This window comes from Gobio gobio, assembly GCF_949357685.1.
Source record: "Gobio gobio genome assembly, chromosome: 3".
NCBI classification, from domain to species: domain Eukaryota; kingdom Metazoa; phylum Chordata; class Actinopteri; order Cypriniformes; family Gobionidae; genus Gobio; species Gobio gobio.
Window position 1 is genome coordinate 33081652 of NC_137099.1, and position 17442 is coordinate 33099093.

The 17442-nt window shown below is 39.5% G+C and overlaps 1 protein-coding gene across 5 annotated transcripts; it reads left to right on the top strand.

The window, feature by feature from the left end:
- Positions 1 to 6613: 6613 nt before the first annotated feature.
- Positions 6614 to 17149, top strand: poglut1 (protein O-glucosyltransferase 1). 5 transcript variants are annotated; one of them, XM_079812229.1, is made up of 12 exons: positions 6614 to 6715; positions 7141 to 7231; positions 7341 to 7484; positions 7575 to 7710; positions 11659 to 11780; positions 11941 to 12000; positions 12079 to 12178; positions 12391 to 12449; positions 12568 to 12735; positions 15926 to 15982; positions 16189 to 16219; positions 16333 to 17149. In XM_079812229.1, exons 1-12 carry the CDS (start codon positions 6640 to 6642, stop codon positions 16402 to 16404), a joined length of 1116 nt encoding a protein of 371 aa, XP_079668355.1. In that variant the 5' UTR covers positions 6614 to 6639; the 3' UTR covers positions 16405 to 17149. The 5 variants fall into 5 exon arrangements, with proteins under 5 accessions (XP_079668355.1, XP_079668356.1, XP_079668353.1 ...); XM_079812230.1 differs by having other exon boundaries at positions 6615 to 6715; positions 7144 to 7231; positions 16333 to 16716; XM_079812227.1 differs by lacking the exon at positions 16189 to 16219 and having other exon boundaries at positions 6615 to 6715.
- The last annotated feature ends 293 nt before the right edge of the window (positions 17150 to 17442 follow it).

Sequence of the window (17442 nt, forward strand, 5' to 3'; positions counted from 1 at the left end):
AAAACAGAATTTTTAATTATTGGACAAAAAAGCTCCACAAGTAGTAGCCTAGAATACTGTCTAACACTTGATGGCTGTTCTGTCAAGTCCTCGTCGTCAGTGAGGAACCTGGGTGTGCTCTTTGATACTAATCTTTCGTTTGAAAGCCACGTTTCTAGCATCTGTAAAACTGCTTTCTACCATCTTAAAAATATATCTAAATTACGGCACATGCTCTCAATGCAAAATGCTGAACAGTTAGTTCATGCGTTCATGACCTCAAGGCTAGATTATTGTAATGCTCTACTGGGTGGTTGCCCTGCTCGCTTAATAAATAAACTCCAGCTGGTCCAAAACGCAGCAGCTCGAGTTCTTACTAGAACCAGGAAGTATGACCATATTAGCCCAGTTCTGTCAACACTGCACTGGCTGCCTATTAAACATCGCATACATTTTAAAATCTTACTTATTACTTACAAAGCACTAAATGGTTTAGCTCCCCAATACTTGAGCGAGCTCTTAACAAATTACTCCATCACGTCTACTGCGGTCTCAAAATTCTGGCCAGTTGATAATACCTAGAATATCCAAATCAACTGCAGGCGGTCGATCCTTTTCCTATTTAGCTCCGAAACTCTGGAACAGTCTTCGTAACATTGTTCGGAAAGCAGACACACTCTGTCAGTTTAAATCTAGACTAAAAACACATCTCTTTACTGTGGCATACACATAAAACACTTTTTCAATGAAATGATTGTTAGGCTGCATTAACTAGGTCAGTTGGAACCGGGAACACTTCCCATAACACCTGATGTACTCGTTACATCATCAGAAGAATGGCATCTACGCTAATGATAGTCTCTCTGTTTTATCCTGAGGTTTACTGCAGTCAGCTGGATCCGGGCCGTATCCAGTTCAGATGGTGGACCTGCGCCCAGAGAAGACCAACACAGGACCCCGAAGTGTCTGCAGAGACCGTGATTAGACTCCCCCTGCAACTGCCTCATCGACACGGCATCTCAATAAACCCGTCTCCGGCGTGTTGACTCAGATTGTTCGAATATTACAATTAAATAATACTTAAATCGATATGTCATCCTCAATAAACCCGTCTCCAGCGTGTTGCCTCCGATCATTCGAATATTGCACTTTAATAATTATTTAATCAACATCATCCTCAATAAACCCGTCTCCAGCATGTTGCCCCCGGTCCCTCGAATATTCCGATCTATTATGACCTCTGAGCTGTAAAACTGCCAGAATAATAATAATAATACGCTGTTTGTTAATTGGCCAGAGGAGAACTGGCACCCCGACTGAGCCTGGTTTCTCCCGAGGTTTATTTTTCTCCATTACGGTCACCTAATGGGGTTTTGGTTTCCTTGCCACTGTTGCCTCTGGCTTGGCGTGCTCAGTTGGGGACACTCAATTTTTCAACTAAACATTGAAATAAATCTAATTAATAAACTAAATTAACCATTTAAACTAAATTACTGATCGAATTATTGATCTAAAGCCCACACTGTCACTGTATGATAATTGAAATGAACTGATGACATCAGCGTTTTTTCCAGAATGGCTATATAGCTGAATAAAATTATGCTGCATTATTTTCCTGTTTAACACTGTAAAGCTGCTTTGAATCAATCTACATAGTTAAAAGCGCTATATAAATAAAGTTGACTTGACTTGACTTGACAAGTGGCTAGAAATTTTGATAGCTTTAAACCAAGTTCTGGGTGTCCTGCTCTGCCTTTGAGAAAATGAAAGCTCAGACGAGCCGATCTGGAATCTGGGGAACGGTTACCTCCCCTTCCTCTGCTTTGCCCACCCAGAGAATTTGGAGAAAATGGATTCAATTTATTTTAGTCGCAATGTCAGCACAGGCTTTACAAACAGACTTAACGATATGGATTCGACAGCACCGCCACAAACAGTGAGTAACAGTGTTCATTAATGCCTGATCTGTGATCAGTGATTTCTGATGTGCAGCTAATTATTCAAGTTCAAACAGACTTTCTTTCTAAATCGTTTAATACTGTTGTGCATGTGCATCAGTGATCAAGCCAGTGACTAAACGATCAAATTCACATAATTTCTCTTAGTAGCATGAAGCAAATCTTTTATTTAAATTGGGAGACGCTAGATTAGCGATCATAGAACACTCTCTTTATAACGTTCGGAGCTGTCAATCACGTCGCGAGTGCATCTGCACATCCAAACTGCCGTTATAATGAATGACGCTGTTATGCTGCACAACGAAACTCTTACTGTATTCATATTGATATTGTGTTTGCTGTTAGTTGTGGTGAAAGCATTTTGTGAGAGAGAACGCATTGCAATGACCAGATCACTACATTCACGCAATCAACAGACTGTCTGTCTACTCAGTGCTCTTCACTGCAGCCTTTCATGTGATGGGAAAAGATCTAAATAATCAACACTTTCACGATTCGTGCATCTAGACAGCTGTAATGGTAAAATCTTAGTAAAAGTATTCAAGAGGGGTTCCACATGTGTTACAAAGTTCATAGAATAAGGAGGAAGAAGACGGGGTCGGCGTGACTGGGACTCGTGTTTATTCATAACTCTCAGATACAAACAGAATAAACTCGCGCTCACATCACTTTCAAAAACTCAGTACAATATAACTTTCTCAGCAATCTTTCTCCAGCTCTCCATCTCTCTGGTCCACGAGAGCCCAGTCCATCTCTCTCTGGCAGTGCCTGCAGACATCGCTAAACCATGCCCCCTCTGCCACATAATCTAATACTAATTTCAAATGCAAAGATGTCAGCCAATCACAGCAATGGCCGTTTTCACTGAAGTCTCACAGCAGACCCTTCAAACAGAGCATTCAAGCCAGAGGGCAAACATCAGGATAGAAAAATGCCTTTTATTTCTAAATTATGACATTTTATGATCTAAAAACACCTCAGGAAACATTATAAAACAATAAAAAATTCCATGCCATGGGACCTTTAAAAATAAATTTTCTAAATTACGGCACATGCTTTCAATGCAAAATGCTGAACAGTTAGTTCATGCGTTCATGACCTAAAGGTTAGATTATTGTAATGCTCTACTGGGTGGTTGCGTGGCTCGCTTAATAAATAAACTGCAGCTAGTCCAAAACACAGCAGCTCGAGTTCTTACTAGACCATGTATGGCCATATTAGCCCAGTTCTGTCAACACTGCACTGGCTCCCTATTTTAAACATTGTATAAACTTTAAAATCTTGCTTATTACTTACAAAGCTCCAAATGGCTTCGCTCCCCAGTACCTGAATGAGCTCTTAACGCATTATACTGGCAGGGGATGCATACAGCAGGTGGCTGGGCCAGTCGTGGGCCAGCGCATCCCTGCTCTTGGAGAAAAATGTTGGGCAATGAGCATTGTCTTCTGAGGTGAAGAGATCGACCTCTGCCTTGCCGGAGATGCTCCAAATTAACTGAACCGTTTGTGGGTGAAGAGACCAGTCCCCTGGGGGAATTTTGTCTCTGGATAGCATATCCGGGCCCTGGTTCAGAATTCCTGGCACTCAATACCACGGCTGAGGTGAGACCTTTGAGAAAGGCACCGAACCCCCAACTGCTCCCCGGGCGCCGCAGCAATATGGCTGCCCACTGCTCCGGGTGTGTGTTCACGGTGTGTGTGTGTTCACTACTGTGTGTGTGCACTTGGATGGGTTAAATGCAGAGCACAAATTCCAAGTATGGGTCACCATTCTTGGCCACACGTCACTTCACTTTCACTTTCATTTTCACTTTCAACACCCACTCTGATATACTGGGGATGGCCTCCCAGGCCTCGACCCGCATAGCAAGGGGTTGAATTAAGTCTGGGGATGTGCAGCTTTGTAATAGGGACCCGGGCGCCCGGTTGTTTTGTGCTTGTGACACTGTAGGGACAGTGCTTATGTGTAGTGGCGTGCACTGTATAGTGGGCACGTGCTCTACACTTAGAACACGCTCGGAGCGAGTCGGCAAGCAAGCCACCAGGGGATATGTGTGATTTTGTGGCGCTGTGTGAACAGTGCTTAATGTGCAGGGGTGCATAATGTATAGGCACACTGCCTACAGTCAGAACAGAGGAAAAAATATTTTCGTTATTTATTAGGGTTGCCGTTAACAGCGTTTGTGTGCAGGCATGCACGCTTTATAACAGGCTCATTGACTGCAATGTTGACATCTCAAGCTGCCTGAATAGAGGGGACTGGGACATGTGTAAAGAGAAAATGGCGCATGGCTTGTGGCGCATGGCTTGTGGCGCATGGCTTGTGGCGCCTTCTGTGCTTAGGTAAAGCGCTCAGCGAACCCTTTCACCCCTGGACCAAACAGGCCGGTGGTGGAATTGGGGAAATCAAGGAAGGAGGCTTTATCTGCATCCTTCATGTCTGTAAGGGTCAGCACGAGATGGCGCTCTAGCACAGTCAGGTTCGCCATGCTTCTACCGATCACCTGGGTGGTGATTTTCGTCAGTGGCGCTGCGCTGGTCTTTGAATGCCTCAGGATCAGGGCCAGACTCATCCAGAGAACGGAGAAGTTTGGCCTGAAACACTTGAAGGACAGCTATCGTGTGAAAAGCCGAAGCAGCCTGGCCAGCGGAGGCGTATGCTAGACCAACGAGAGCTGACATAGTGCGGCAGGCCTTGTTGGGTGCGCCGCTTTTGGCTGCCATCCTCTGGCAGAGGGCGGGCAAAGATGTGCGGCGACCGCTTCCTCAAGAGGGGGAAGACTCTCGTAACCTTTCTCCTTCGTGCCGTGGAGTGTTGAGAGTGCTGAACAAGCCAAGGATTTTAGACGAGCTGAAAATGGTGCCTTCCACAATTTCGTCAGCTCGTCGTGAACTTCAGGGAAGAAGGGGGCGGGCCTCTGCATAGGGGCCTGACGGCGGCCTTGCAGAATCCACTCGTCCAGCCTGCTTTGTGTCGGTTCCTCGGGATGAGACCAATCGAGCCCGAGGTCTCCGATGGCCCTGGGCAAAATGCGAATGAGCTCAGCATCGAGACCGGCCTCAGAACTGCAAGGCAGGTGGCTCGTTCTGCTGAAGGCATTTTTGATGGCGGCGACTTCTCAATCGGGTGGTCAGTGAAGGTTAGTGAGCTGAAGGAGATTAAATCTGAATCCTATGGTGTGAGGGGGGCTTTTATAGCCATATACCACGTCCATTTTGGCGGGCACTGACACGCTAGGGCGCGAAGCGACCCGATTGATTCACGCGTCTCAGCCGCCTCGCTATTGGTTTGTGCAGCTGAACTGTGTTTTACATATATAAAATTATAAGGATAATTTTGGCTTCAATATTCTCAAGAAGCTAACTTACGCAATACAAGACTACTCTCGAAAGGGAACAAGAATGTGATGTTCAGAACATGTTAACTACAGTAATTATGATAGTGGGAATAGTGGGATACTGGGGGCACTTTACCCCCAAGTGGCTGGGGGCGTTTTACCCCACAGGCTAGGTTTGGGGGAAAAAATTGTCATTCTGAAAATATAATTATATTTTCCTTAAATAACAAGTACTCCCTAACTACAGGCCTTGTTCTTCTCATATCATATAAAACGGTGATGTTCTATAAAACAACAAGCTTTATAACACTTTTTTTCTTACTGTTAAAAATTATATCACTTAACGTGAAATCTGTTTTATCTCAGGTACTGCACCAGTGTAAGCTAAGCAGTGAAAACTTCTACATCACTCTGGTCAACATAGTCCATAGCAACAACATAAAGGTATCTTGATTTTATCTAGTAGTTATTTTTGGAAAAACAGAATGGGGGTGTTTTCCCCCACTCTACCCTATCCATAACTTTTACATAATTTTTTACAAAAAGTGCAGCTTGAATACCTCTGCTCCCAACCACTAGAATATATATATATATATATATATATATATATATATATATATATATATATATATATATATATATATATATATATATATATATATATATATATATATATATATATATATATATATATAAAATTTTTAAACTGTAGCCTACCTTTTGATGACAATGCAAAAAAAGTGACGTTCTTCCTCTGTATTTTTGTCTTGTTTTCCGGTGCAAATGTCTAAAGATTCTTTAATCAAGATACGTTTACTTGAGATATAAAATTACAAAAAATATGAAGTCTTGTTCTCTGATGAAGTGAGTTTAAGATTTCAACAACAAAAAATATATGACAAAGGTCTCAGAAAAATCAACTTAATTCAAAGGGAAGTTCATATAACTCATTGACAGATATTTGTTGTTCTTTTAAGCATAAAATATTTTTTTGGTACATTTTTTCCCATTTCCCACTTAATTTTACATTTGCATCTCAAGTAAATGTGTCTATTTGTTTTAGATTTAAGACCTTTTTAAACCTTAATTTGTGAAAAGTTATATTAAGACTTGTTAAGACCTGCGGAAACCATGTCATGTTTAGAGATCCAAAACACTACATTATATACAATTTAAAAAAAAAAAACACTACAATATATTGTGTGCAATCATAGACCGTGAAAAAATAAGTGCAATATTCTTGAGCCGAGCATAGACCGTAAAAAGGAGCCGAGGCGGAGACTTCTAATCTAGTGTCAGACCATACTAGTACATTGATCGATTTCTCCTCAAATCCAGCCAGTCACAATTAATTGATGCAGAAAAATGGAGCTGCCGTGGCTGCTCATGCCGTCTTTCATTCTTTTACTGAATGGAGTTGAATTTTGTCTTTCTGATAACGGTGAGAACTTGCAGAATTTTGTTTTGATACTGTCAATTATCTGTCTTTCATAATTTTTTAATTATTAACGTTTTATTATTTTTAACGATTCTGTAACTTACCTGCGATATCTTAGCATTAGCGTCTATGTAAAGTTAGACCCAGCAAATCTGCTTTTGATATTCCCTTTTTGCTGCATGTCTTGTTAGTTGTCAGTGTCTTTGTGTTTAGGCTAAATATTAAATGAGCAGAGACTGTACGCACGTTTTTAAGATCATTTTGATTTAAGTTTAAAATATCGAGAGACGTCTGAGATTTTTTCAGAACGTTCGCTTTTGAAACTCTCTCTCTCTCTCTCTCTCTCTCTATCTCTCTCTCTCTCCTTCTCTCCCTCTCTCTCTCCTTCTCTCCCTCCCCCTCCCTCCCTCTATCCATCCATCCATCAGCAGAACGTTGGCAGTCATTCATCAGGAGGATCACAGAAGCCACTAATAATTACCAGCCATGCAGTCAGGAGAACTGCAGTTGTCATCTGATGTCAGAAAATATAAAGAGTATCTTACAATAGAATATGCATATACATGCAGCTGTACAGGCTGAAAGACTGTATAATTTAGACTTTCCTCCATCACTCTTTTGATTACAGTGTCCTGAAAGATGACCTTAGGCCATTTAAAAATGGCATATCTGAGGGGCTCATGGCAGACACAATCCAAAGAGGTGTTGGAACGCACTACCAGATCATTGGTAACAAGCTGTACAGAGAACAAAGCTGCATGTTTCCTGCAAGGTTGGTGAAGTGTACATTTTTTAGTAGTCATGATCCTGTCATGTGCATGGGTGTTGAATATTAGACAATTAGCCTATACTTTCTTTGCAGATGCAGCGGTATTGAGCACTTCATCCTAAAAGTGATTAACAAGTTGCCAGATTTGGAGGTGGTGATTAATGTGCGTGACTATCCACAGGTTCCTGAATGGGTTCAGCCAGTCTTGCCTGTACTTTCCTTTAGTAAGGTGTGTACCCCCTCTACCCCATCAAAGTGCCTAAGAACAATCTCCTTAAATTGATTTTATGGTATATCAGTAGCTTGACAATAAGGCAATTTGCATTACTTTGTGACCCCACCTTTAGATTACTAACACTGATCCGACACATCCCTTTTAAAACAGCTGATTACAAACTGCATAAATGTGCTCACCCCTCAACTAGAAGCACACTTTGATTTTATTACAGTCTGTTCAGGACGGTATCTTATCAGTTTGTACATTGTCTTGGGAATACTGTCCCTCTCTTTGCTCCAGATCTGTTAAATTGCTAGGGCATTTCCTGTGCACAGCCCTCTTCAGGTCCCCCACAAGATTCAGGTCAGGGTTTTAGCTGGGCCATTCCAAAACATTAATCTTTCTTTGCTGAAATGTGTGTTTTGGATTATTGTCATGTTGAAAGGTGAAGTTTCTCTTCATTTTAAGCTTTCTAGCAGATGCCAGAAGGTTCTGTGCCAAAATCAACTGGTACTTGGAGCTATTCACTCCACCCAGTACCAGCTGAAGAAAAGCAGCCCCAACGCATGAAGCTGTGGGTATAGTGTTCTTTTGCTAATGTGCTGTTATTATTATAAGGAGCCAAACGTACCTTTTTAAAATTTTGGCCAAGAAGTTTGATCTTGGTCTCTCATCAGACCAGAACACATTTTTCCACATGGTTTTGAGAGATATGTTTAACCGGGCTTGGATATTTTTTCGTCTGAAAAGGCGTCTTGCTATACTGCCTCATAGCCCAGACATATGATTTAAAGTAGCTAAAAAGCGTTAAAAAAACAATACCACAAATTTGTCTTTGGTATGACCCCAGAATCTAATACATCAGTATCAATACTAAATCTATAATAGGTGACAAATAACCAGCCTCAAAAGAAAACTTAGTTGAAAGCAAATCTATTAAGAACACTGCATGAAACTCTGCAGTAACAAATGTGTTGCTTGTTTTCAAGAATAATAATTAAAAAAGCTATAAAAGCACTTCTCTGTGCTCCATACTTCTGGAATAGTAGGCTGGTGACCTGAAGATGCTTTTATCCCTTTCTGTGGGTGTCAAAATGAGGAATAATGAAATGACATAAAAAATTAGCTGTCATACATCAACAGTGAATGATCCACATTTACTGCATTTATTAATCCTGGTTAATGTTTGTGTTAATATTAGTTTAATGCATGAAGTAATGTTAACATGCTAAACTTGTAGTCATATATTCATAAATTATTATTGAACTAGATTAATAAATATAATATTGTTCAGTCAGGTTACCTGCTTTATTGTAAAGTTTTATTGTAAACATTCATATTAATAATATTCATATACTTTTACTAAAATTAATATTACTAACCCCTTTATTCATTCAAGCAAATTCAGAGAAAAAGGCAAGTGCAAATATTATGAAAGCTAAAGCAACCTTTTAGTTACGTTTATGACTGGTGGGGGTCAGTTGGTTCACCTTTATCTCTTTTTTAGGCAAAGTAATGTAAAATTGATCTTCTACTGCCCTCTTTATTAATTTGTTTGGGGCGTGTAGAGCAGGACCAGATCTAGGCATGGGCAGGGGTGTGCTGAGCCCAGCCAAACATCTGCCATGCCCACCCAATTACAATTTGGGCACAGATAGTGTTAATCAGTTTTTTTACAATCAGGTGGGTGCTGTGTGTTGAAAATTTTGATGAAGGGCTGTAAAATGCCTCAACCAATCAAATAAAATAAATAAAAAATGCTGTATTTTTCTTTAATTAGCTGAAAGTGCGTTATGCACTCACAGTCTGTTGCGGAAAAGCAGTGGCTGACAATCATACGAGCGAAAACTGGCATAAATATTTTGTGCAATCACGGTGTGAATTGCGGGGAGTTTAATGTATCTTCATGAATATTTATCGTCCTATTTACAGACTGATTTTAAAGTAATTTGGCTGCCACTAAAATGGGTCATACCATTGCAATTACCTGAGCAGGGGAAATACACTAGAAAACCTTGCTTATTAGAGAACGTGCATAGATGGAACAAGAACAATGTAAGTGTTCGCTTTAAAATGCATATGCGTAGTTCAGTTGAAACTGTTAAACTGAATATACGTGGCAAACTGTCAGCTTAAACAGCAACACTGAAATAAAAATATGCTGTTTATCTTTCAATCAGTTAGGGGCCAGTCAAGTCAAGTCACCTTTATTTATAGAGCGCTTTTTACAATGCAGATTGTTTCAAAGCAGCTTCACAGTGCTACAGGAAAATAATGCAAAGCTCTGGAGAAAACAGTAGGTTTACATGGAGCAATCGGTTTAAAAGTCCAATCCGAATGAAAATGCTCCATATAAACACCTCAATCGGAATAAAAATGGCCAAACCGAATGAAATTGTAATCGGTTTGAGAGGGGTGGGATAAACCTTTTCATGAACCGATCAAACGAAAAATTCCACCATGAGTGCACGTCTTTCTGTGACGTGATATATAGCGTGAGCGCCTCCACAACTGAAGAGCGCGCGCCGCGCTCTCACCAGGCTAATGTTGACAATAGAGGACGGTACATTTTTCTGAGGTATTAAACGTTTTATTTCGTAACATGTTATGAACATGATGTTGGAATAATGACACACACATAGCGTGGCTACACCATCTCATCTTGACAGCGTTTGTCCTATAGGCTTCAACTGCACCTGACAGAAGAATTTTTTTTTTTCTTACACTTTACAACAAATAATGAATAGCTTTTATAAAACTGTCCTGGTGGCCGTTGAGAGTTGCCATTTCAACAGGGAAAGCTGCTGGAGAGGACGTGTTGAAATTTCTCTGTTTCTCGTAAGTTAGATATTAAAAAAAAGTTCAACAACTGCTTCAAATTGGTTAAGTAACATTAGCCACAGTCTACTTTAATTACTTTTGTTAATATGTATACCTTTGTGATTATGGTATCTTTCCTTAATCATCTGAAATAACTATGCGTTTAGTAAAATCTTGCTGAGCACGTCTTGAATGCTTTCATTCATGTTTCACCGTACATCCTATGTTTTTATTAATAATTTGGGTGCATTTTATTGTTCATTTTGTGTTTTTCAAAATAAATGAATTTAATTAATTTTGATTCCGCATTCATTCACAGCTGTTGAAATAGCCATTGTATAGGACATACATTAGGTTAAACTACTGCATGTCCGCCCACAGAAAAATAAATAAATATAAAAATTACCTACACAGAACTATTGATCCACGATACTAACATTACGAATCTGATGCGGCAGACAAACTGTGTGTGCAAGTCACAAAATTATTCCGACTGAAAGTCAGCACATGTAAACACCAGATCGGTTTAGATAACGTCTCATGTAAACAGTCCACCGAATCTTTCAATCGGAATGATTTTAATCGTAATGAAAAAAAAAGTGTGCATGTAGACGTGGCTAGTGATGTGGGCGGATCAGTAATATAGTTGAATATTTTGTGTCCCCAACTAAGCAAGCCAAGAGCCAAAGGCAAAAAAGGCGACGGTAGCAAGGAACCAAAACTCCCATCAGGTGACCGAATGGAGAAAAAAACATTGGGAGAAACCAGGCTCAGTCTGGGGGCCAGTTCTCCTCTGGCCAACAAACAAACAGTGTGTGATTATGATTCAGGCAAACATTACAAGTCAGAAGTCATATTAGATCGGAACATCCAGAATATTTCTCCAGTTCCATCTCGTTGAAGATCGGAGTGCCACTGGATGTCGTGGCGATGATGCCTTCACAGGGGAGAGTCTAGTTGACACATTCTCTGCATGTAAAGGCAGGCATCCCAAAACCTTTGTCAATATAGTGTATATCAATATTTTCCAGTACCTGTATGCCGTACAACCTTACTGACCTCCACAACAAAATGTATATTAGTCTGGCTATAACTGTATTAAAGTTTATTAGTATAGTTATACTTTTGTTCATTTTTTAGACGCCAGAATACCATGATATCATGTATCCTGCATGGACATTCTGGGAGGGAGGTCCTGCTGTATGGCCCATCTACCCCACTGGACTGGGCCGATGGGACCTGATGAGGGATGACCTGAAAAAGTTGGTAACAAATTAGAATATTTAAAGTTCTCGTCTCAACATCTCAGTATATTATGCAAATTCAGATTTAAGAATGCTTGAGAGTATTCAGAGGTTTAACTTCATTATAGTCAATTTAAGGCCATTAGATGTATTCTAATTTTTAGTTTACACTCTTCAGATCAGCTGCACGATGGCCCTGGAACAAGAAAAGCCCAAAAGGATTCTTTAGAGGCTCTAGGTCGGTTGTGTCTCCAGCATACAGTTAAATGCAGAGTGGTTTTCAGCAAAAGCTGATCAGTTTTTCCAATGTTTGTAGGACCAGTTCAGAGAGGGACCCTCTGATCCTTCTCTCAAGAGAAGATCCTGACCTTGTGGATGCAGCGTACACCAAGAACCAGGCCTGGAAGTCAGAGAAGGTTTGTTTACTCTTTTGATTTTTCATTTCATGCCAACTCATATAATGAAGTAGAGATTTGTAACAAGCATTTGTATAGGGGCCTACAAGGATAGTCTTTGGAAACACGAATTTAGACTAAGCTTGAAGTGCTTTAATATTTTCAGCAAAATCTAAATATATTTTTGCTCTAGACTTTACAGAACTACTGTTTTGTATTTTGTTTTATTTTAGGACACTCTGGGGAGACCCCCTGCCAAGGAAATTCCCCTAGTTGAACACTGTGAATATAAGTAAGACCATCCTCATTTCTGCTTTTGCAAGAGCTGTAGCACTGAACCAGATGTCTGTCAGTGAACCAGTATTTAAGATATTCTGTGAAAGATTTTCTGTTCTCTCGATCTCTCTCAGATACCTCTTTAACTTCAGAGGTGTTGCTGCTAGTTTCCGTTTGAAGCATCTGTTCCTGTGTGGCTCACTGGTTTTTCACGTCGGGGAGGAGTGGCTTGAGTTCTTCTATGCTCAGCTCAAGCCCTGGGTTCATTACATCCCTGTCAAACAGGACTTGTCTGACCTCAGGTAACTTAGTTTCCCTTTGTACCCTATTGTACTGTGTTCATTTTAGGACATCATCAGACCTCGGTCATCTGATGAAAAGGTGTCATGCCTCAGACTAAAAGGCTTCAGTCATTAGACAAAACGGCATCACGCCTCAGACTGAAAGGCTTCGGGTCTCAGGAAAAACATCCTCAGGTGTCAGGTCTCATACAATTAGGCATCAGACGAAAAAGTCTCTGATTAAAAGGCATCAGATATAAAGGCATCGGACGAAAAAGACTCAGACTAAAAGGCATCGGACAAAACGGACTCAGACATAAAAGGCATCAATAGGACGAAACGCACTCAGAACGAATGTTTCGAATTGCATCGCCTCAATATGAGGTCACATAATATGAGGTTTTATACTGCTGAATAATAGCTAAATAAAAATTAATTGAAACTAGCTAACTTATTGGCAAACTATGGTGAAGGGAAAGAAACCTTTCAAGACTGCGTTGTTATAAGCACAGCTGATTTGTGTACAGAGGTTACCAGGGAAACTCCTTTATTTCTGCTGAACAGTGTAGGCCTAACATTAAAACTAAGAATAAAATATTAAGTACAGCTTAATTTAGGTCTCTCTCTCTATATATCTGCTTTTTATTTTTATTTTGTTACACTTGAATAACAATTAGCACTAGGGGTGCACCGAAATTTCGGCCGCCGAAAATGGCATTATCAGTTTCGGGCCGAAATAAAAAAAAACAGCCAAAAACGTAAAGCGAAAATGAATGTCACCCGCCCCTCCCATCCGTGCGCAAGCGCTTAGGTTTCACTCACGGTCGAGCCGTTATCACGCGACGCGTCTGCCTATCAAAGATTAAGCATGTCAGCGGTATGAGAACAAATAGAGACGTATCCAGCTGAACTACCCATTGCCAGAAGCGACAATCCCCTTGACTACTGGCGCGCAAACGAAGGCCGCTTTCCATTGCTTGGGCTGATTGCACACAGGTATTTATCTGCCCCAAGCAGTGTTGCCAAGTCCGCGGTTTTTCCATGTCCGCGGGATGAAGCGATTCCAATTATGTGATATTTAGACCCAGGAATGCGAATTTTAGCAGGCAACCCTGCCAAAAAAACACATATTTTACCCCCCAAATGCCATTTTTCCCGGAGAACAGTGATAGACAGTGAGAGACTATTCAGTGCAGCAACTCATGTTCTTAATGAGAACCATTCTGTGATTTTGTGTGCAGTTATTCAGATAATTGTGGATCTTTTTTTGCACAACTGTTAAAAAACTATTTTATTTGATGGAACATAAAACTTGAAGAATAAAATTAGGCCTATTTGGTATTATTATTTATATTTATTGTTAAAAATATTTTAGGTTTTGTTATGTAACTTAATAAAAGTTTGATTATTCTATTGGTTCCGGATTTTTTCATTTCAGATCCATTAAATTCATGCAAATATATTTATATATATATATTAATATATTAGTATACGTTTTTAAAAGAAGCCATTTTCGGCTTCAGTTTTGGTTTTCGGCCAAGTGCATCCTAGATTTTCGGTTTCGGCCCAGAATTTTCATTTCGGTGCATCACTAATTAGCACACATAAAGAGCATTGCCAAGTTGTTGTTATTTAGCTAATGTTTTAAATGTGAAAATAAAACTAGCGAATAATACAAATTTACTAAATTAATCTCAGCAGTATAAAACTGCATGTATGACATCATATTGAGGTGATGAAATTCGAAACTGAGTGCGTTCTGAGTGCGTTTCGTCCAATCGATGCCTTTTAGTCTGAGTCAGTTTTGTCCGATGCCTTTGTCTTACTCATTTTCGTCCAATGCCTTTGTCTGATGCCTTTTATTCTGAGGCTTTTTTGTCCGATGCCTTTATATCTGATGCCTTTTAAATAATCTGAGACGTTTTTGTCCAATGCCTAATTGTACGAGACCTGACACCTGAGGATGTTTTCCTGAGACCCCAAGCCTTTCAGTCTGAGGCGTGATGCCGTTTTGTCTAATGACTGAAGCCTTTTAGTCTGAGGCATGACACCTTTTCATCATATGACTGAGGTCTGAGGATGTCCTAAAATGAACACCGTACTACTGTGAATATTATGTTCAGATTGTTTTACATTTACATGGCTTTAATTCTATTATCTGAAGGAAGTGAAGTTTATTTTTGCAGAATAAACTTAAGTCCAATTTCAGCACACTGGGCTTTACGTAGTTGGTCTAAGTCAGGGGTTTTCAAAGTCTAAGACAGTGGGCCTCCCTTTTGACATAACCCACACAATGGCGCCCACACTTTCTCCTTCATATCCTGTGCCATGTCTGAGATGCGCGATTTATTGTGTTGTCAGATAGTGAAACAGAATCGATCTTAGAAGTTGCTGTCTCTCCTACCATCAGAGAACATATGTCTTTCGCTGCCGGCAGAATTAACGTCTCTCCAATGGTAGGCTATGTGCTTTGCCTGCCTTGGCTATATGCAATGCAACGTAATATGCCAAAAAGCCAAAATCTCTTGACAACCCACACATAAAGGTCGTGGTTCATCAACTGGTTCTGTCCACGTAAATCCTAAACTCAAATACTGATCGTTATATCGTCGTCTTTTGGGTTTAAGCTCTGAATTTGAAGGCTTTGAATCGGGGGTCTCAATAATTGCTCCATTGTAGGCTATTAATAGGCATATACCTGTATCGGCAGGCTTTCCAAAAAGTAGCGAATTCACAGCTACGGCATTCTGGGTGAAAAATGTTTCTTATTTTTGTCTTATTATTTTTAATATTGTTTAAATGAGAAAAATGTAATATAGAAAAAATACATATTATAATAAACTAATTCTTAGGCTATATTTTTTGCCACTATCCACGCCTCCCTTGGCATGCTCTGGTGCCCCCCAGGGGAGGCGCGCCCCAGACTTTGAAAACCCCTGGTCTAAGTCCTTCAATACAATCCAAAAAACCACAAGGTTTCAGTTTATAAAAAAACAAATCTGCCCGTATTTTTGATATGACCACAAGCAATGAGTCAAAGTGTCAATTTTGGAAAATGTTAAAAGTCTATGATTAGGGGAATGTGTGTAATCTGTGTATAGTATTTTAGGATGAAAACGTTATCACTGTTTATTTACTCTCATATTTTTCCAGACCTGTTGAAGAAATGTAACTATATTTTTTTTTTTTTTTTTTTTTTTTTTTTTGTTAGAGAGCTGCTTCAGTTTGTGAGAGAAAATGATGCTGTGGCAGAAGAAATTGCTATGAGGTAACAATTTGTGAAGTCTTTTAATGATTTTAATTTGTCAATGGTTTGTCAGGCATATGCAGCTTTTAAGGGGTAGTTCACCAAAATAATTTACTCACCCTCATGTTGTTCCAAACCTGTATTACATTTTTCTACTGTGGAACATAAAAGAAGATATTTGTTTGGTTACCAACATTCTTCAAAATATCATCTTTTGTTTTCTGCAGAAGAAAAAAGTGTTTACAGCTTCAGAAGGATGTGAGGATGAGTAAATAATGACAATTTTCATTTTTGTCTGACAAAATGATTTTGTGACATTGTCGTCAGGTGCTGATACTTAAACTGATATTTATGGCTCTGTATTTCTTTAGGGGCCAGAACTTTATTCTGGAACATCTCCGTATGGAGGATGTGTCTTGTTACTGGGGGAGATTGCTCACTGACTTCAGCAAGCTGCTCAAATACAAACCTAAGAGAAAATCAAACTACAATCAGATCATCCACAAATCCAGCCGATCTGAACTCTGACTTGAAGAAATCATAATGGGGAGATCATTCTCCTTTTCTTTGCCTTTTTTCTTGCTCTTCATTCTTTTGAACTTCACCATTGCCCTTTAAACTTGTCTTAATAGCTGAAAAGAGCATTTAAAGGAAGCTCTGTGTAGTTAATCCAATGAATCCTGCCAAATGTCTCTATATTGCTCTAAAGGTTAAGACTCAAGGAAGGTTTTAAAATAAAATTAAACATGTGCTTTAAACTCTTAATAGCAATCTACATATTTATATTTAAAAAAGTCCTGTCCAGACCCTTATTGTCTTGATGTCAGCAATATTGCACATCTGAAATCATGGCCTTGGTGGAAGTTGTTGGGGTTGTTTCAGTACTGTACATTTCTCTTCCCTCATAATCAAAGTGACTCATCAAGATCATGAGTTATTGTTTCAGTGCACACTTTTTTTTTTTCCTCCTGTCAGATGTTTTGTTAGTTTGTAGATATTTCTGATATTTAGAGATTTATGGGGTTACTTTAGTTAGTGGTAGCAATCGCCTACCATTGTTTTTAGAGGTAGCGTGAAGGACCGGTTATTTAAAGATTCAAAACTAGAACCGGTTCAAAACATCCTGTAACATTATACCACTTTTAATACAATACACCAAAAATGTCAATAGATTACTTTGATCCAGTGCATAATGTCTCTTTTTTTTTTTAGTAGTGAAAAGGGATCTCTGGGTCCTGGTTATTAGTATTTTTGGATGAACTGATACCAAGTTTTCTAATATTTTTTTAATAGAAATATAGCATGTGTTCTATGTCACTATCAATGCAACAATACCAGCAAAATCTCATTACAACAGTATTAGGAGTAGACCTATTGATGATGATAATCTGAATCAACACTTGAGTGCCACTAGAGGAACATTTGAACGCAAAATAGAGGGAAATTGATACTGGGGTGTTGAATATGCTTGAGTATTCCTA

What these genes read in the sequence shown, in the direction of transcription:
- poglut1 (XM_079812227.1), top strand. Translation starts at nt 6,640, where the DNA reads ATGGAGCTGCCGTGGCTGCTCATGCCGTCTTTCATTCTTTTACTGAAT. An exon ending in ATGAGGGATGACCTGAAAAA is followed by an intron (nt 11,781 to 11,940) that starts GTTGGTAACAAA and finishes TACACTCTTCAG; the next exon opens with ATCAGCTGCACGATGGCCCT. An exon ending in GTTGAACACTGTGAATATAA is followed by an intron (nt 12,450 to 12,567) that starts GTAAGACCATCC and finishes GATCTCTCTCAG; the next exon opens with ATACCTCTTTAACTTCAGAG.